A 16,220-nucleotide genomic window follows, 5' to 3' on the forward strand; every position below is an offset into this window, starting at 1 on the left:
CTCTCGGGGCCTGGCCCACACGTCTGCAGCGCCCCTTCCACACTGCTCCTGTCAGGCCCTGCGCTGACGGCCGTTCTCTGAACCCTGTAGGTCTGTCTGGACAATACTGTGACCACAGAGAAGGAGCTAGACACTGTGGAAGTGCTAAAAGCAATTCAGAAAGCCAAGGAGGTCAAGTCAAAGCTGAGCAACCCAGAGAAGAAGGTGGGTCTTTGCGTGGGAGGTGATGGGAGTGACAGTGAGGAGAGCCAGCTGAGAGGGGAGCCAGCTCGCCGTGGGACTGGGCCGGGAAGCGCTCAGGGCCCCTGCATCCTGGCCGCACCCCTCTGTGTTCGGGCTGCCTGAGCTGGGGCAAGCCACCTCCCCTCTGTTCTCCCCTACGTGAGGGGGGCACAGGGGCAGCACAGGCCTCTCGGGGTTGCTGCAGACCAGGCCCGACCACCTTCACCGTCACCGCTCTCAAGAGAGCTGGGAGCTCCTTCCTCCTCCCCGGTGGCTGTGTCGGGATCTGTGCTTCCTGATCTGTCTCTCCTCCCCCTGGGGGCTGACTCGAGCACTCCTCCTCAGGTCATTGAGGATTCCCGGCTCTCCACTGCCCCTTGCATCCGACCCAGCGGCTCCCCTCCCAGCGTGGCTCCTGCCACGGCCTCCCTGCCCCAGCCCATCCTCTCCAACCAAGGTAATTGTGTACATGTCTTCCAGCTAGCGGAGTGGCACAGGTTCCGCCTGGGCCTCCTGGCTGGGCTGGGTTCAGACATGGGGTGGGGGGGCATGTTGCTGTCTCCAGGCGGCACCTCTTGGGGTAGCTCAGGGAGGCGGGGGTCCGCTGGCTTGATTTCAGCTCTGTTGTTTACTCACCAAGGGTCCCCAGTTGGTCTGAATCCCACATCCGGTTCCTGTAGGATCCCATGGGTTTGCAGTGGGGCCCTGAGGCTGCCGTGTGAACAGGCTTCTCGGGGCTGCTGCTTTTAAAGACCCTGCTCGCCCCAGGCAGTGTGGCCAGCTTGCTGGACGCCAGGCCTGGTGACCTTCCTGAATCAGGCACCCCGGCCCCTGTGTAGAAACTTTCTTTTTTAATCATTGCCTCATCTCTATGGCTCTCGCGGTGCAATCCAGCCCCAAAACACCATGTGTGTGGGCCCAAGACGGGCTGTCTGTGGACCTGTGGAAGACCAGTTCCCATCACCCACCCACTGTCTTAGCGTTTTCAAAGGGCTTTCACCTCTGAACCCAGGCATCCTCGGAGATGAGTGAGTGAAGCAGGTCCCATGAGAGTGTCTGCTGGCCCGGCCCCCATGGAAGAGGGGAGGGTGTGCCGTCCCGAGTGGAGCCAAGGCTCGGGACACACAGGAAAGAACGCCGCCCGCCCGCCCGGGCTCCTGGAGACGCAGAACTTGGTGTGAGGTCTTGGGAAAACAGTTTGACCCTATGTTTCAAGAGCCAGAAAAACGTTCCCACCCCTTGACCTGGTAACCCCGCCAGTGGGGATTTTATCTGAGTGGGATAAGTGAATGGGGAAGGGGGAGGTGAGATGCTCCCTGCAGCATTACTCATGCTAACCAACGTGGGGCGTGATGGGCCTCAGAGGATTCGAGCTGTGGTGCGAGCTGCTCTCCTGCCGTCACCTCAGAGAGGCGGGGGCTGGCTAGGGAGAGAGGGGAAGCGTTCAGGTTAAATCAGAACACCTGTGGCCAGGTGGCACACCAAGCTCATGACCCCGAGGTAGGAGAGAGAATCCACGAGAATTCACGAGAATGCAGTGGTAGTGTTAAGGGCCAGAGGAATTGTCCATCCGCTTTTGTAACACTCTTGACTGAGAAATTTTGTTTTTTTGTTTTTTTTTTTTTTACATGAAAGGGGAGGGGGGTTTGTATTGCTGCAAAGAAGCTTCCCTGCCGCGGGGCCAAAGCCCTCTTGGGGGCCACCAGCGCGTGCTGCCCTGTCACGGCACCGGCCAGCCTGCAGAGAAGCCGTGGGACTAGGCCTCTGGGGGACGGGGAGATGCGACTGGTCTTCGAGGCCAGGCACCTGCCGGTTCTCAGTCAGCGTTTGCTGAACCGATGAACGAGTGAGTGTGTGAGTGGACGAGCAAGCAGAGAAGCAGCCGGTAAAGTGCAGACTGCGGGTGCGGGAAATGAAGGGTCTGCCCCTCGGGCCGCAGCTGCAGGCAGCCCCTGGTTGGGCAGGCGGGTGTCTGCCCCACTGCCAGGGACGTGTCACAGAGTGGCTCACTGTAGTCTGTCCCCCCTCCCCCCCTCGCCCGTTTCCCGTCTACCAGACATTGAGACGTTGTCTCCAGATTTGCACCTCTTATGAATAAAACTGTAGTGGACGTCTTTGTGTGCACATCTCTTTCCTTTTTGTGAGAAACAACAATTTGGGCCCCATCTAGGTGCTCTGATGCCTCTCGTCTCATCCTGAGTGACCCTTCCTGACCACTTGTTTGTAGAGTCCATGGTCCAGGAAGGAAGCAGAAAGACTATCCCTGTCCATGTTTCCTCAGTTACAAACAGGGTGTGGGTGGGTAGTGGTGAGAAAACGTGGCTTTTTCTCCCTGAGATGGAGGAATCGACAGAGGGCTGAGCTCAGCCGTGTGCTGCCTGTCCAGGGTCTTGCCCGGATGGGCCAGGATTTCTCCGGAAGGGAGCAGCTCTGCTCCCAGCCTGCTCCCTGGGTAGAGCTAAACGTGCTTGTGACTACACTGGGCGCTCCCCCGTTAACACCAGGCCTCTGGTTGTCTCAGGAGCTGTTAGCCAGCTTGTTGGAGCCATGGAGGATTGTGACCAGTAGGGGCTGACGGATGACATGCCAGAGTTGATTCTTCAGCCAGGTCCGTAGAGAAGTGGCCAGGAGCAGGCACCCGGGAGGGAGGCAGCTCAGTGCATCCCGGCTGCCCTGGCCCGGTGCCTTCAAGCAACCTGCAGCCTCTCTGAAGCTCGGTTTTTTCAACTGTAAAGCGGATATACCCTACTTCATCAATTCTAAGATGCACCCGTTTCCACCCCATGACTTCTCTGAAATTGAGATGCGTCTTTCGGTCAGTGGCGTCTCACAGTCGCGGTCAGCCAGCTGGCATTCGTGATGGAGTCGTGTGAAAGCCTTCCGTGGACAGCTGCTGAGACCAAGATGGTGCCCCATCCGCGCATCTTAGAGTTGATGAACTGTGGTAAATAATGAGAGGCGTGCATGAGCTGACGCTGGGGACGTGCTTGACAGGGCTCCTGGCTCCTCAGGTGTGGCCAGGAGGGGCTTCCCTTCCTTGCGTCCTTGTCGGGCGATTCCAGATGACCGGAATTGTGCCCCTAAGGAATCTGGAGCCTCTTGGGGAGGTGAGCGTGTGTGCCCAAGGGAGAACAGGGCAAGATGACGTGGGGGCGTTTGTAGAAGGGAGAGGCGTGTCAAGCAGAGAGGGCTTGGCAGTGGAAGTGGTATGTGAGGTGGACCTCAAAGGAAGAGAGAATCCGAGCGTGTGAGGGAGGAGAGGGGCGGACTCCAGGATAGAACAGTGTGCTTCGTGCATGGCTGTGTGCTTGCTGCCTTCCTGCTGCCTGTGCAGAGCGCCTGCTGCTTTGCTGGGGAGGTGGGGGGTGCTCTGGGCTTGGGCTCTTGGCTTGGCTAGTCCGTGGGCAGAAGACCTGGGCTGCATGAGTTGTCCTGTCCCTGGGGGGCAGCTGAGCTGCACAAAGGTCCATGACCTCTGGAGCTCAGTCATTTCATTGAACCATGGTCTCTGGTGGCAAAGCCAGGCAAGCCCTGGGCCCCTTCAGACCTCTGTGAAACTGGGGGTCGGAGTTCAGCATTCTCCCACCTAGCTACATTTAGGAAAATGCTTTTAAAAAAAAAAAAAAAAAAAAAGTCATTACCCTCACCCACTGCGGAAAACGTCTGGAGTGAAGTAACAGGCCCAGGCAAGCTGTATTCTTCAAACAGCCTCAGCAGGGTTCAAGAACGCCAGGTGTTTCTGGGGTGCATGAATCAGTGCGCTGGCCGTGGACGTGGCCCAGGGGAGGGTCAGTGGGGAGTGGTCTGCAGCCCTGGGTGCCGAGCACAGTCTGTCCTCACCAGCCCTGGAGGAACACCGCCTGTAAGAAGGCCTGGCCTTGCGCGTGAGGAATCCCGAGCCCTTGCGTGTCTGTGAGGCCCGCAGAGGTGTTGTATGAGTGGGCTGGGAGGCCAAGTTCAGCCATGGTCTTAGAGGGTCCAGGAGTGAACACGTTGAAGGCTCTTGATGGACATACTGCCAAACTGCTCTCCCAGCAGGCAGGCCAGCCCGTGCTCCACTGCCCCCCTCTGCCCAGTTAGGCCAAGGCCAGACCAGGCTGTCAAACCTTCACCAAAGCAAGGCAGAACAGAGGTTGTGTTTCAACATGCCCTTTCGCGGTTGCTCATGGGGTGCGCCTCGCTTCCCATCTTCTTTCTGGCAGCTGTTCCATTGTGGGATGGCTGCTCACGTCTGCCGTCTCCTAACGGGGTTTCCAGCACCCCCCCCAACTCCCATCTTTGTTATCTGGAAGAGCCTTTTATAGATCAAAGACACACTACTTTGTCAACTATCACAAGTACTTTTTTCTCATATCCTTTTTATCTTCGGTTTCTTCTCTTCCAGAAGTTTGGTGGTGACGTAGTCACGCACGTGTCCATGTCTTCCTTTGGATTTAGGTGTAGAAAGTCTGTCCCTGCCATGAAGTTAGATAAGCAGTCTCTTGTTCTTCGAGGTTATGATTTCCGTTTTTAATGTTTTCTTCTGTGATCCACGTGGCTGGGTTAGAGGGTCTAATGAGGCCCCCAGCCATGCCGGTAGCCTGAGGGCCCAGCTGTGTTTGTTGAATGGCTACTCTCCCTGCCTGCCCTGCCCGCCCACCCCCTGGTCTCTCTAGGTATCATGTTCGTGCAGGAGGAGGCCCTGGCCAGCAGCCTCTCATCCACCGACAGTCTGACTCCCGAGGACCGGCCCATTGCCCGGGGATGCTCGGATTCCTTGGAGTCCATCCCTTCTGGACAGGTAACACCCTCCTCCTGGGGATGGCTTATCGCTGTGGACCGAGTGTTCTGCCTGCAGCTGTCTGGAAGTAGGACTGGCCTTGGCTAGACGGTGGAGGTGGCCTGGCTGTTACTGGAGCAGATGCTGCCACTTTCTGGTGCACTCTGATTTGTGACGAGCAGTTTGTGTTCCGTCTGTCCGTCCGTCCGTGTGTGTGCGCGCGCGCGCGCATGCACATGTGTGTATCTGTCATTCTTGGGACTAATAGGAACAGGCAGTTTTCTCACTAGGCCCTCGGAGGCAAAGCCAGGTCGTCCTTAGCCCCTGCACGCAGACTCTTCTGGGAAAGGCAGATCAGAAAGCCCAAGGTGGGGATTGTTTGGGTCTCATTTACCCATCAGGAAGAGTTTCTCCCTGTTGCCGGGCTCGCTGGGCTACTCTGCCCGCTCCTGCATGGTACCCTAGTAGTCAGACACACTGCGACTCCAGCACCTCCTCTGTGGCTGCTGCTGAGGGTTCTGGAACTTCTGTCCTGGGAAGAGAGGAGGAAGACAAGTGTGATGTGGGCATTCTGCTTGGTTCCTGGGCCTCCATCCAGCCCTGTGTTCAGTAGGTCATGGCCCTGTGACCCTGGGCAGTCTGCAGAGTCCTCGCTTTGTCCCAGCACTCCTTGGCACTCCTCCCTTCACTATCCCCAGGATCACACAGTCAGAGGTGCCCAGGCCCTAGGTACTCTGCACTGCCCAGAGACCACTGGGAGGGCCTTGCCAGGTGCTGCACAGCCTCTGCCCGTTGAGGTCTCTGCAGGCCAGTTGCCACATTGGTAGGCTGTCCGTGTGGACCCTCTGGGGTGGCATGGGGAGCACTGGGATGCCAGACCTCAGACACGTGGTGAGCTGCAGAGTGGCAGAGGTGCTGACCCCGGGCCTGCGGGCACGGGCTGGGGCCGGACAGAGGTGGCAGTCTCCGCTCCGCTGTGCACTGCCGTGTAACTGGCTGAGTCTCTCTCAGCATTTCCGGGGCCCAGAATCTGCCCCCGAGGGAAGCGTGGGGGTGGTGAGGAGCTTCCTGCAGGGTGGTGAGCTGAGACGGGGTGCCTGGCTCAGGGTCCAGCCCCCAGTAAATGCCAGGGGGCGGCTGCAGCAGGTGGCGGCTCACGGCGTGTCCTTCTTTGTCAGGCACCTTCTGATGATTCACGGGACATCCCTGGAGCTGTTGGCGGTGTGAGGTGAGGAAGAGCTTAAGAAGGCATCTGAGCCCTTCTGCACATGCCCAGCTGTGGACTAGTGGGAACCAGTGGGATTTTGTTAATAGTCTGTTCGTAGAAGTCCTTCAGAGCTGTTTCTTCCTTTGAATATATAAACAGCAACGAGATGGGCTCTGGTCTGTTTCCAAATCCTAATCCCTGAAGTTTGTTGGACATGTTACCCCACAGTAGGGGTCAGCAGATCGAGACCGATTTGGTCCACGGCCTACCTTGTACAGCCTGTGAGCTGAGAATGATCATTATATTCTCGAAGTACGATTTAAAAAAGAGCGATTATGTGGATGGGCTCCTCCAAAAACCTGTGGTGTTCATGCTCTGACACTTTATAGAAGTTCTATATGTGATTTTTCACGAAGGGGAGCAGTACCCAAGAGAAGGTAGAATTTTTTTTTTTTTTTTTTTTTAAGATTTTGTATATTTGAGAAAGAGAGCACAAGCTGGGGCCAGGGGATGAAGGGAGAAGGAGAAACATTCTCTGCTGAGCAGGGAGCCGATGCAGGGCTGGATCCAAGGACTTTGAGATCGTGACCTGAACCAAAGGCAGACGCTTTAAAATGACTGAGCCCCCCAGGCGCCCCAAGAGGAGCTAGAACTGAAATGTGAAAGTCCTAAGACCCACCTAGCTTACTCCCTGACTCCCATCCCAGAGGCCCCTGGGTGCCCTTGAAGGGAACCGTGATCAGTAAGTGACTTCATGCCCTTGAGCTCTTGTTCCCTTTGGGGCTTGCAGCCAGCATCTGTGCGACCGAGAGGGCTTTGTGGGGCTTTTGTTGGGGGAGCCCACGTGGTGTGGCTAAGGCGGGGCTGAGTGCTTCTGGTCTGGGCCCTGGGGCTGTAGATTGTCCCAGAACTGGCAGGCCCGCCTTCAGGCACCCCGGCTCCCCACTGGGGCACTTGTCATGGACCCAGGGGTTCAGCAGACTGCTCTGCGTGTGGTCGGTAGGGCCGGTCCAGCCCAGCGTGCAGTTGACCTTGGCCTCTCCCCGCATAGCCCAGAGCACGCGGAGCCGGAGGTCCAGGTGGTGCCGGGGTCCGGCCAGATCATCTTCCTGCCCTTCACCTGTATCGGTTACACGGCCACCAACCAGGACTTCATCCAGCGCCTGAGCACGCTCATCCGGCAGGCCATCGAGCGGCAGCTGCCCGCCTGGATCGAGGCCGCCAACCAGCGGGAGGAGGGCCAGGGCGAGCAGGGCGAGGACGACGAGGACGACGAGGATGATGAGGACGCCGCGGAGAACCGCTACTTCGAAATGGGGCCCCCCGATGTGGAGGAAGAGGAGGAGGGCGGCCGGGTGGAGGAAGAGGAGGAGGAAGAGGAGGACGAGGAGGAGGAGGGCGAGGAGGAGCGCCTGGCCCTGGAGTGGGCCCTGGGCGCGGACGAGGACTTCCTGCTGGAGCACATCCGCATCCTCAAGGTGTTGTGGTGCTTCCTGATCCACGTGCAGGACAGCATCCGCCAGTTTGCCGCCTGCCTCGTGCTCACCGACTTCGGCATCGCCGTCTTCGAGATCCCGCACCAGGAGTCGAGGGGCAGCAGCCAGCACATCCTGTCGGCCCTGCGCTTCGTTTTCTGCTTCCCGCACGGCGACCTCACCGAGTTCGGCTTCCTCATGCCGGAGCTGTGCCTGGTGCTCAAGGTGCGGCACAGCGAGAACACGCTCTTCATCATCTCGGACGCCGCCGGCCTGCACGGGTTCCATGCCGACCTGCGCTCCTGCTTCGCCCCACAGCACATGGCCATGCTGTGCAGCCCCGTGCTCTACGGCAGCCACACCAGCTTGCAGGAGTTCCTCCGCCAGCTGCTCACCTTCTACAAGGTGGCGGGTGGCTGCCAGGAGCGCAGCCAGGGCTGCTTCCCCGTCTACCTGGTCTACAGCGACAAGCGCATGGTGCAGACGGCCGCTGGCGACTACTCGGGCAACATCGAGTGGGCCAGCTGCACGCTGTGCTCGGCCGTGCGGCGCTCCTGCTGCGCGCCCTCCGAGGCCGTCAAGTCCGCTGCCATCCCCTACTGGCTGCTGCTCACGCCCCAGCACCTCAACGTCATCAAGGCCGACTTCAACCCCATGCCCAACCGTGGCACCCACAACTGTCGCAACCGCAACAGCTTCAAGCTCAGCCGCGTGCCACTGTCCACAGTGCTGCTGGACCCCACGCGCAGCTGCACCCAGCCGCGGGGCGCCTTCGCCGACGGCCACGTGCTGGAGCTGCTCGTGGGCTACCGCTTCGTCACTGCCATCTTTGTGCTGCCCCATGAGAAGTTCCACTTCCTGCGTATCTACAACCAGCTGCGGGCCTCGCTGCAGGACCTAAAGACTGTGGTCATCGCCAAAACGCCTGCGACCGGGGCCCGGTCCCAGACCCCCCTCGTGGAAGGCCAGGCTGCCGAGGACAGGGCCAGGTGAGACCGAGCACAGGCTCTCGGGGAGGGCGGGGGGTGGGCACTGTGTCTGAGACCATTCACCCCAGATCAGATCTGTGAATGTCTGCATGTGTGAGTGGGCCCAGGTGGGTCCCGTCCTCTGTTCCTCCTTGGCTTCTGACCAGCCTCAGCATTGCCCTTGTCTCCTTCTGATGCCCTGTGCCGAGCCTTACTGTGGTGGTGAGCCGTATCCCCCCTTTCAGGAAGGACTGGGTCACTGAGGGGCTCTCTCTCTACATGTAATTTTGCTCCAGAGGAGCTTGTTGGCTGAGAGCAGCAGCGTCTGAGGTCTGAGTTTGAGAGCCGGATCGTTCCCGCATTCAGAGCTCCTTTCCTTCTTACAGCAGGGGAGACAGAGAGGGAAGTGGTGGCAGTCTTGCCCTGTTCTTCTGCTCTCTGCTCCTTCCCCCTCTGTCTGGCTTCCCCCTGGCTCCTTGCCTGAGTTTCCTTCAGGGCCATCTGGAGCTGAGGCTAGAGAGAGGCCTGTGAGCAGCTGTGGTCATACCCTCAGCTCACCCACACCCAAAACTCCAGAGGGGCCTCGTGCCCTGAGGGGTGCCCGGCTTCTGCCACTGCCCCCTGGCTTCACATGTGCTGGGGCTTCCCCAGCCTGGGCAAGAAAGCCCTTCATCTGTTGGTCCTCCTGTCCTCAGAAATCCCCTCTTTTTCTCTTCTGTCCTTGTGGACGGTGGAGACCCTGTCCTCACGTCAGCATCTCATGCCTCTCCCTGTCGTCCCAGCCCCCCAGCGGAGGTTCCCAAGGGGCTCCCAGCCTCTCCCTGCATGAATCAACCACCCTTCTTGGGCCCAGCTTAAGTTCCATGCCCTCCTAGAGATGCCATCAGGTCTCCAGGCGCTAGAGAGCACCTTGTGCCCAAGGCACCCTGCATGGCCTTCCCCCTCGCTGCCACTGTGCTGAGGCCTTGAGCGGTGACACCTCGTCTCCATTTCCTTGCTGTCCCCAAGCCTCGATGGAACCTGGCCACAGTGGGGACTGCTTGCAGAAAACAGCTGCCCTGCTCTGTCCCAGCAGACCCATCTCTGCAGCAGGACAAGGGGGGCCGCCCAGGGATTTCTCTCAACAGCTGGGACGTCCTAACAGAGAGGGTGACGTCCAAAAGACCCCCTCAGCCTGGGCACAGGCATGAGGCCACCTGTAGGGTCCTCCCCGCCTCAGGGGTTGGCTCCTAACCTGAGCTTTCGGGGTTCTGAGCATTGTTTGATCTTATGCTCAGAACAGACTGGTGAAAATCCAGTGTGGCCGCTTGTATGGTGGCGGGGTGCGGGGAGAGCCTGGGCTGCCTGAGGAGGACCCAAAGGCAAGCTGAGGGGCTGTTTGGTTTGGGTTCTCACCTCTATTTGCACTCAGGTCCTGGGTGTGGACACCTTGGTCCAAGTTCTGAACTCAGGAGTGGCATTTTTGATCCTTCTACAATCTTCTGAAAATGAATTCTTAACCCATGGGCCACACATCTGGCCGTCCCATCCCTGGAGTAGCAGACAGCCTCTCTTTCCCCTGACTAATCTCACTTTGAAGGGCAAAGCCTGGCACTTTCCCTTTGCTCTGCTTCCTGTGGGGAACCTGAAGATGACATCCCCAGGCGATCTCAGATGTGGCATTTGTTCCATTACACTGTGAGGTTGTGTGTGATAGGACTCTCCCCTCGGGATCCTGATGCTAACTCAGTGTCTCTTGGGGGATCGGGGGAGGCAGCAGTGACCAGCGGCCCCGGGATGCCCCAGCAGAGGCCCCAGCTCCAGCTCCAGCCCCTGCAGAGGCCCCAGCCTTGGACCCGGACCCGGGGGAGGGCCCCGCTTCGGCCCTGGAAGAGGCCTTGTGCCCGGTGGAGCCCTCACTTCCAGCTCCAGTCCCCGCAGAGGCCTCACGCCCGGAGGAGTCCCCCGAGGAGACCCCGGCGGAGAGCCCAGCCCTGGCCGAGTCCTCGGGGCCAGTGGAGGCCCCCGCTCAGTACCCGAGCGAGCACCTGATCCGCTCCACGTCGGAGGAGAATCAGATCCCGTCGCACCTGCCCGCCTGCCCGTCGCTGCAGCACATCGCCAGCCTGCAGGGCAGCACCGTCATCGAGCTGTTCCACAGCAGCATCGCCGAGGTAGCGGCCCCGCGCGGGGTCCGCCGGCTGGCCGCCGTGTGCGGAAAGCTGGAGTCGGGGGCTGGAGGTCCTGGGCTGCCCCTCCCTGGTCTGCTGTCTTCCCCGTCACCACCTCTCCCTGCGGCCGCTCCTCACCTTGGGCCCCAGACACAGCCTGCCTCACTCCCATCTCCTACCCTTCCGTTCTTTGCTTCCAAGTTTATAAACACGTGGACCAGAGGTCTGGAGGGTCCTGTGTGTCCTTATCCAGGACTGGAGGTGTGTCCCTGGGCTGTGTAGGTCACCAGGGCTGTGGGGCTGATGGAGTGGGGGCTGCCCTGCCCAGAGCTCTGTTGTCAGGTGGGCACTGGAAGCGAGTTTTGTGCCCCCTGCCCTGCTCTGCTGTGGGCCCAGACCCAGCTTTTCTGTGTCCAGGTGGAAAACGAGGAGCTGAGGCACCTTATGTGGTCCTCAGTGGTGTTCTACCAGACCCCAGGGTTGGAGGTGACCGCCTGTGTGCTGCTGTCCACCAAAGCTGTGTACTTTGTGCTGCACGATGGCCTCCGCCGCTACTTCTCAGAGCCCCTGCAGGGTAGGCACCGCGGCCTGCGGGCTCCCGGGAGCTCCCCTGAGGCCGTGGGGGAACTTGTTGGTGCCCGGCCGAGCCGAGCCTCCCTTGTGTGAGGAAGGGGCCTGATAACCAGAATGTCTCCTGGCACTATCACGAGATACCTACAGCCAGCCCGTGAGGCAGGGCCTGGCCAGAGCCCAGGAACTGGCAGGGACGGGGAGGGGGTTGGACAGTCTCTGTCCCATGGGACCCTACTGGGAGCCTTAGCCCGAGGCCTGTGGTAGAGCTCCTGGTGCCTGCGCTGAGCCAGGCAAGGCTCAGACCCTAGAATGCGTGGCCCTTGAGGCCTGAGGTCTGCAGAGGCAGGGCCAGCTCTTTGCCAGGCGTCCAGCGGCCAGGCTGGCCGAGGGGCCCCCTTCCTGCTGAATGGAGCTGTGCACCCGGGACCCTCGTGCTTGCCTGGCAGAGCCAGTGCCACAGCTGGTGCCGTCTCTCCGCCGCAGATTTCTGGCATCAGAAGAACACGGACTACAACAACAGCCCCTTCCACATCTCCCAGTGCTTTGTTTTAAAGCTCAGCGACTTGCAGGCAGTCAACGTTGGGCTTTTCGACCAGCATTTCCGGCTTACGGGTGAGTGACCGCTGTGCTTTGTCCTGTTTTGGGTGAAGGCCAGTGTCACCAGTGGGCTTGCACCTTCCACATGTGGGTGCGTTATCACAGGCTGAGTTATCTCTGTTCACAAGCCCGTTCACCGGAGCGGGAGGAAGCAGCTTCAGGAACTGCTGAGCATGCAGAACCCCACAGGGCTTGAGTGTGAGGCGGGAACCGAGGCGGCCAAGTGCCCGGCGGGCAGGGAGAGTGGGCCCAGGGCTCACGGGCAGGATGTTTCTGACTCACACTTCCTGAAGAGAGAAAGCTAAGCTTTTCCCCTAATGCCTCTGCATCCCCTTCCAGAAAAATGTCATAGCCCTTCCGGCCGGAGAAATCGCTATCTCCCCAGGCCCCATGATGCTTTCCCACGTGGGTCCTCCTGGCCCCGGGGGCAGGGCTGGGGTGGGGGAGAGGTGGTCGCAGCCCTGACCAGCCCCTTGTCCCACAGGCTCCTCCCCAATGCAGGTGGTTACCTGCCTGACCCGGGACAGCTACCTGACACACTGCTTCCTGCAGCACCTCATGGGCGTGCTGTCCTCACTAGAGCGCACACCTTCGCCTGAGCCCGTCGACAAGGACTTCTACTCTGAGTTTGGGAACAAGACCACAGGTACCCCCCCCCCCACCTGGCTCGGGCCGCAGCAGGCCCCGGAGTGCCTCTCTCTGCCCAGAACTCCCCCTCCCTCACTCACTTTCTCTCCTCCGTGCTTAGCCAGCCAGGGTTTTCCGTGGGCTTTTCCACACCAGAGCCTCCATTCCAGCAAACCCTCAGCCACCTGGCAGATCCATCTCAAGTATCTGTGGGTCTCTGCCCAAGCGTGGGGGGCCTGGAGTACTCTCCTACTTCTGCCGGCCCCTGATCCCGCCCCTGTGGATGGCTTGGGTTCGCCGGTGCTCTGGGCCCCAGCACCAGCCAGGCCAGGCTACGACCCCGGTGGGCCCCCCTCTCTGCAGGGAAGCTGGAAAACTATGAGCTGATCCACTCAAGCCGTGTCAAGTTCACCTACCCCAGCGAGGAGGAGATCGGAGACCTGACATTCACCGTGGCCCAGAAGATGGCCGACCCAGAGAAGGCCCCGGGCCTCAGCATCCTGCTGTATGTGCAGGCCTTCCAGGTGGGCACGCCGCCCCCTGGGCGCTGCAGGGGCATGCTGCGCCCCAAGACACTCCTGCTCACCAGCGCCGAGATCTTCCTCCTAGATGAGGACTTTGTGCACTACCCACTGCCTGAGTTCGCCAAAGAGCCACCGCAGAGAGACCGGTACCGGCTGGATGACGGCCGTCGCGTCCGGGACCTGGACCGCGTGCTCATGGGCTACCAGCCCTACCCGCAGGCCCTGACCCTTGTGTTTGACGACGTGCAGGGCCACGACCTCATGGGCAATGTCACCCTGGACCACTTCGGCGAGGAGCCGGGGGGTCCTGGCGGAGCTGGCCAGGGCCGCGAGGTCCAGTGGCAGGTGTTCGTGCCCAGCGCTGAGAGCCGCGAGAAGCTCATCTCGCTGTTGGCTCGCCAGTGGGAGGCGCTGTGCGGCCGGGAGCTGCCCGTCGAGCTCACTGGCTAGCCCAGGCCACCATGGCCAGCCCTTGCCACCCGCTGTGTCCGGCCTGGCGCCCACTCAGAGCGGGAAGCAGGCTTTCTTTATTCTTTTTAAAGTGTTTCTCCCCCGTTTTGGGTACCCTCGTTGGACCATCCTTGCAGAGAATGTGAACGTCTGCGCTCAGTGATCTCTTTCCAGTGCTGGGAGTGAAAGTGCCGGCCCCCTCCAGGACCCCCCCCCCCCCCCCTGTCCCCTCCACCTCCCGTGGCTCTGTTGCCTGTCCCTGGGGTGGTGTGGCCGGTGCACCAGTGTCGTGTTTCCTGTCGTGGGACTGTTATTCACACGTGGCGCTGTGGGTCTGATTTATTCTTCTCTGTCCTTCGCTGAAATGTCTCGTCTAGTCGTGTGCTGTCCTTGTGGGCGTTCGCTGCTAATCGTGAGGCTGGTAGCAAAATGCACATCGGAAGCTCCCGCCCCATGCGGATTTCCAGAGTGGAGCCTCTCCTGGCCCGACCGAGTGGGAGAGCCCCCTGGGGGCAGGAGTCCCCAGGCCTTGGGGCTGAAAGGGGCGGTGGCAGGGGACCTAGAGCTGCCAGCTCCGAGTGTGATTCTTGTCGCCTGTTTTCTCTATTCTAATAAAGCGCAGTTTGACACAGTCTCCGTCTTTTATTTCAAGGGCCACTGGGGTCTCTGCCGGGCGCTGGCCCAGGGCCAGGTTGGCATGAGGGAGAGGGTCTCCTAGGGAAGCAGGAAGGTGAGCTCCTGGGGGTAGGGGGAAAGGAAGGAGGGAGAAGGGCATGAAGGGCAAGGGAGCAGCTCCACTCCGCTGCGCTAGTGTGGGCCAGCCCCGGAGGGCCAGTGCAGGGGAGGTAGGAGGGGGCCCTCGGATTGGGCCGGGCTGGGCTTCCACCCTGAGCCTCAGGGCACATGCGGCACCCTGGCTCACTGGCTTTCTGCCCCCTGCAGGTCCCCGCTGAAGCTGTAGTGTGTTGTGAGGGTAAGCCCTAGAATCTGGGATTGCAGAGGGTGGGTGCTGGGTGTCTCACCAAGAAGGCTCATGGCGGGGGTGGGGGAAGCCCTGTGGGAGGCGTCCCCAGGTGGTGGGTAGTCTGTTGGTGTTCTCAGAGAAGTGGGGATTGCCTCAGTGGGACCTGCCAAACTAGGACCCGGGATTTCTTTGGGAGCCTGCTGTGTGTCCCACCCTTCCTCATCCCATTCCTACCCCTAGAGCGGGGCTCTGGAGCCCCACTTGTCTCTCCCATCCTGGCCCAATCAGGAGTGTCAGGCCCCAAGGTCCTAGGGCCATTTGGGCTAGGCAGGACTGAAGAAGAGGTGATTGGAGGGTGGTCAACTCCGCTCCCAGCCCGCTGCTCCTGCCCTCCCTTGGTGCCTGCAGTAGGGCCTAGAGGAGCCATCGCCGTCAAGAAGGCTGCAGGGGGCGCGGGGGTTTCTCCCCACTCACAACGTCCCTAGCCAGCTTTCAAAGGCCAGCGCAGAGGCCCCTCTAGCCGGTGGGCAGAGAGAGGCCCGCTGACGGAGAGGAGGAGGCAGGTGACAAGGCTTCTCCGGACCAGGCTTTTATTAAGAGCCTTTACAGATGACCACCTGCCTCTCTCCGTCTGTTCGGTGTAAACAGGTAGTGACAACCAGAGGCAGGGTCTGCTCCCTGGACTATTGTTCCAGGCCCTGTGGACCCACATGACAGCTGACCCCTGTCTGGGTCTGTGAGGACGGGACCTCCTGGCAAGAGGCCGGGCGGCGTGTGCATGGGCCTGTGCAGGCCACGGGCCTTACGTGTTGAGTACGGGACCCCACCGCTGATTAGCCCAGAGACTTTAGGCGGATTTCTTAGAGCCTCTGCACCTGGTCTGCCCACCGGTACCAGGGCAACAAAGGTAACTGCCTGCCTCCTTCATGCACCCGCAAGTCTGCACAGGGCCCCCACCGTGTGAAGCGGCCACACGCCATCCTTGCTCGCCCATAGCTGACATTCCAGCAGGGGACGGAGGATACACGAAATAAACAAGAGCTGTGAGGTGATGACAGCTGGTAACCCTTGACCTGAGGCTGACCTTGGGGTGAGTCCCTGTGAGAGGATCTGGGGGCAGAGCAGCAGCTTAGGGGAGTGGGGAGGCTGGCGGCCAGAGTGGGCAAGGTGGGGCTGGTCAGGCACGGAGGGGTGTGGAGCGCACTGGGAAGCCAGGAGGCCCCCTAGGGGGAAAGAAGGGCTAGAAGGGGTAACAGGGACCAGGTGGAGGGGTGGCTGGGGCAGGTGATCGAGGGAGCTGTCTGATGGGCTGTCTGCTTAGCACGGGCCCGGCAGGGCGTCGAGGCCCACAGCTGCTCTCAGTTGGAAAGCTGGAGGCAGGCAGACCTGATTCAGGGCTGCCCTACCCCGACCCACCGGAGCCCCCCACCGCCACCCACACCCCCAGAGCCTCTGAATGATCGAGGCCAGGCTTGGGGACGACGGCTGGGCAGTGGTTTGTATGGGGGGTGGCTGCACAGCCCCTGCTGGGGCTCAGGCTGCGGCTGATGGTGGGCTCAGGGGCTGTGCAGCCAGGAGGAGGGTCTCTGGTCAGGAAGCCCCGAGCAGGGCCCAGGCCGACCATGCAGGGGTCAGCAGCCAGCACCTTCCCTTCCGCCTGCAGGCTGCTGATAGCAAGAGGAAATCCTGGCGGGTTCCTGTGGG

At 60.6% G+C, this 16,220-nt stretch overlaps 1 protein-coding gene across 2 annotated transcripts in view; it reads left to right on the forward strand.

Annotated features, from left to right (window-relative positions):
- LOC111143808 (nischarin) overlaps positions 1 to 13,764 on the forward strand; it is a 32,897-nt gene extending 19,133 nt beyond the window's left edge. Inside the window, exons 12-21 of one of the 2 annotated variants that reach the window (XM_022497705.1) lie at positions 91 to 204; positions 568 to 679; positions 4,878 to 5,002; positions 6,160 to 6,209; positions 7,240 to 8,652; positions 10,388 to 10,784; positions 11,199 to 11,355; positions 11,838 to 11,966; positions 12,436 to 12,597; positions 12,942 to 13,764. In XM_022497705.1, the coding sequence (XP_022353413.1) occupies positions 91 to 204; positions 568 to 679; positions 4,878 to 5,002; positions 6,160 to 6,209; positions 7,240 to 8,652; positions 10,388 to 10,784; positions 11,199 to 11,355; positions 11,838 to 11,966; positions 12,436 to 12,597; positions 12,942 to 13,552 (3,270 nt within the window). In that variant the 3' untranslated portion in view covers positions 13,553 to 13,764. Of the gene's footprint in view, positions 1 to 90; positions 205 to 567; positions 680 to 1,234; positions 3,856 to 4,877; positions 5,003 to 6,159; positions 6,210 to 7,239; positions 8,653 to 10,387; positions 10,785 to 11,198; positions 11,356 to 11,837; positions 11,967 to 12,435; positions 12,598 to 12,941 lie in introns of those variants that run through there. The other variant, XM_022497706.1, reaches the window with a different exon arrangement.
- The last annotated feature ends 2,456 nt before the right edge of the window (positions 13,765 to 16,220 follow it).

Source organism: Enhydra lutris, unplaced genomic scaffold, assembly GCF_002288905.1.
Source record: "Enhydra lutris kenyoni isolate GAN:26980312 unplaced genomic scaffold, ASM228890v2 scaffoldscaffold10, whole genome shotgun sequence".
Taxonomy (NCBI): domain Eukaryota; kingdom Metazoa; phylum Chordata; class Mammalia; order Carnivora; family Mustelidae; genus Enhydra; species Enhydra lutris.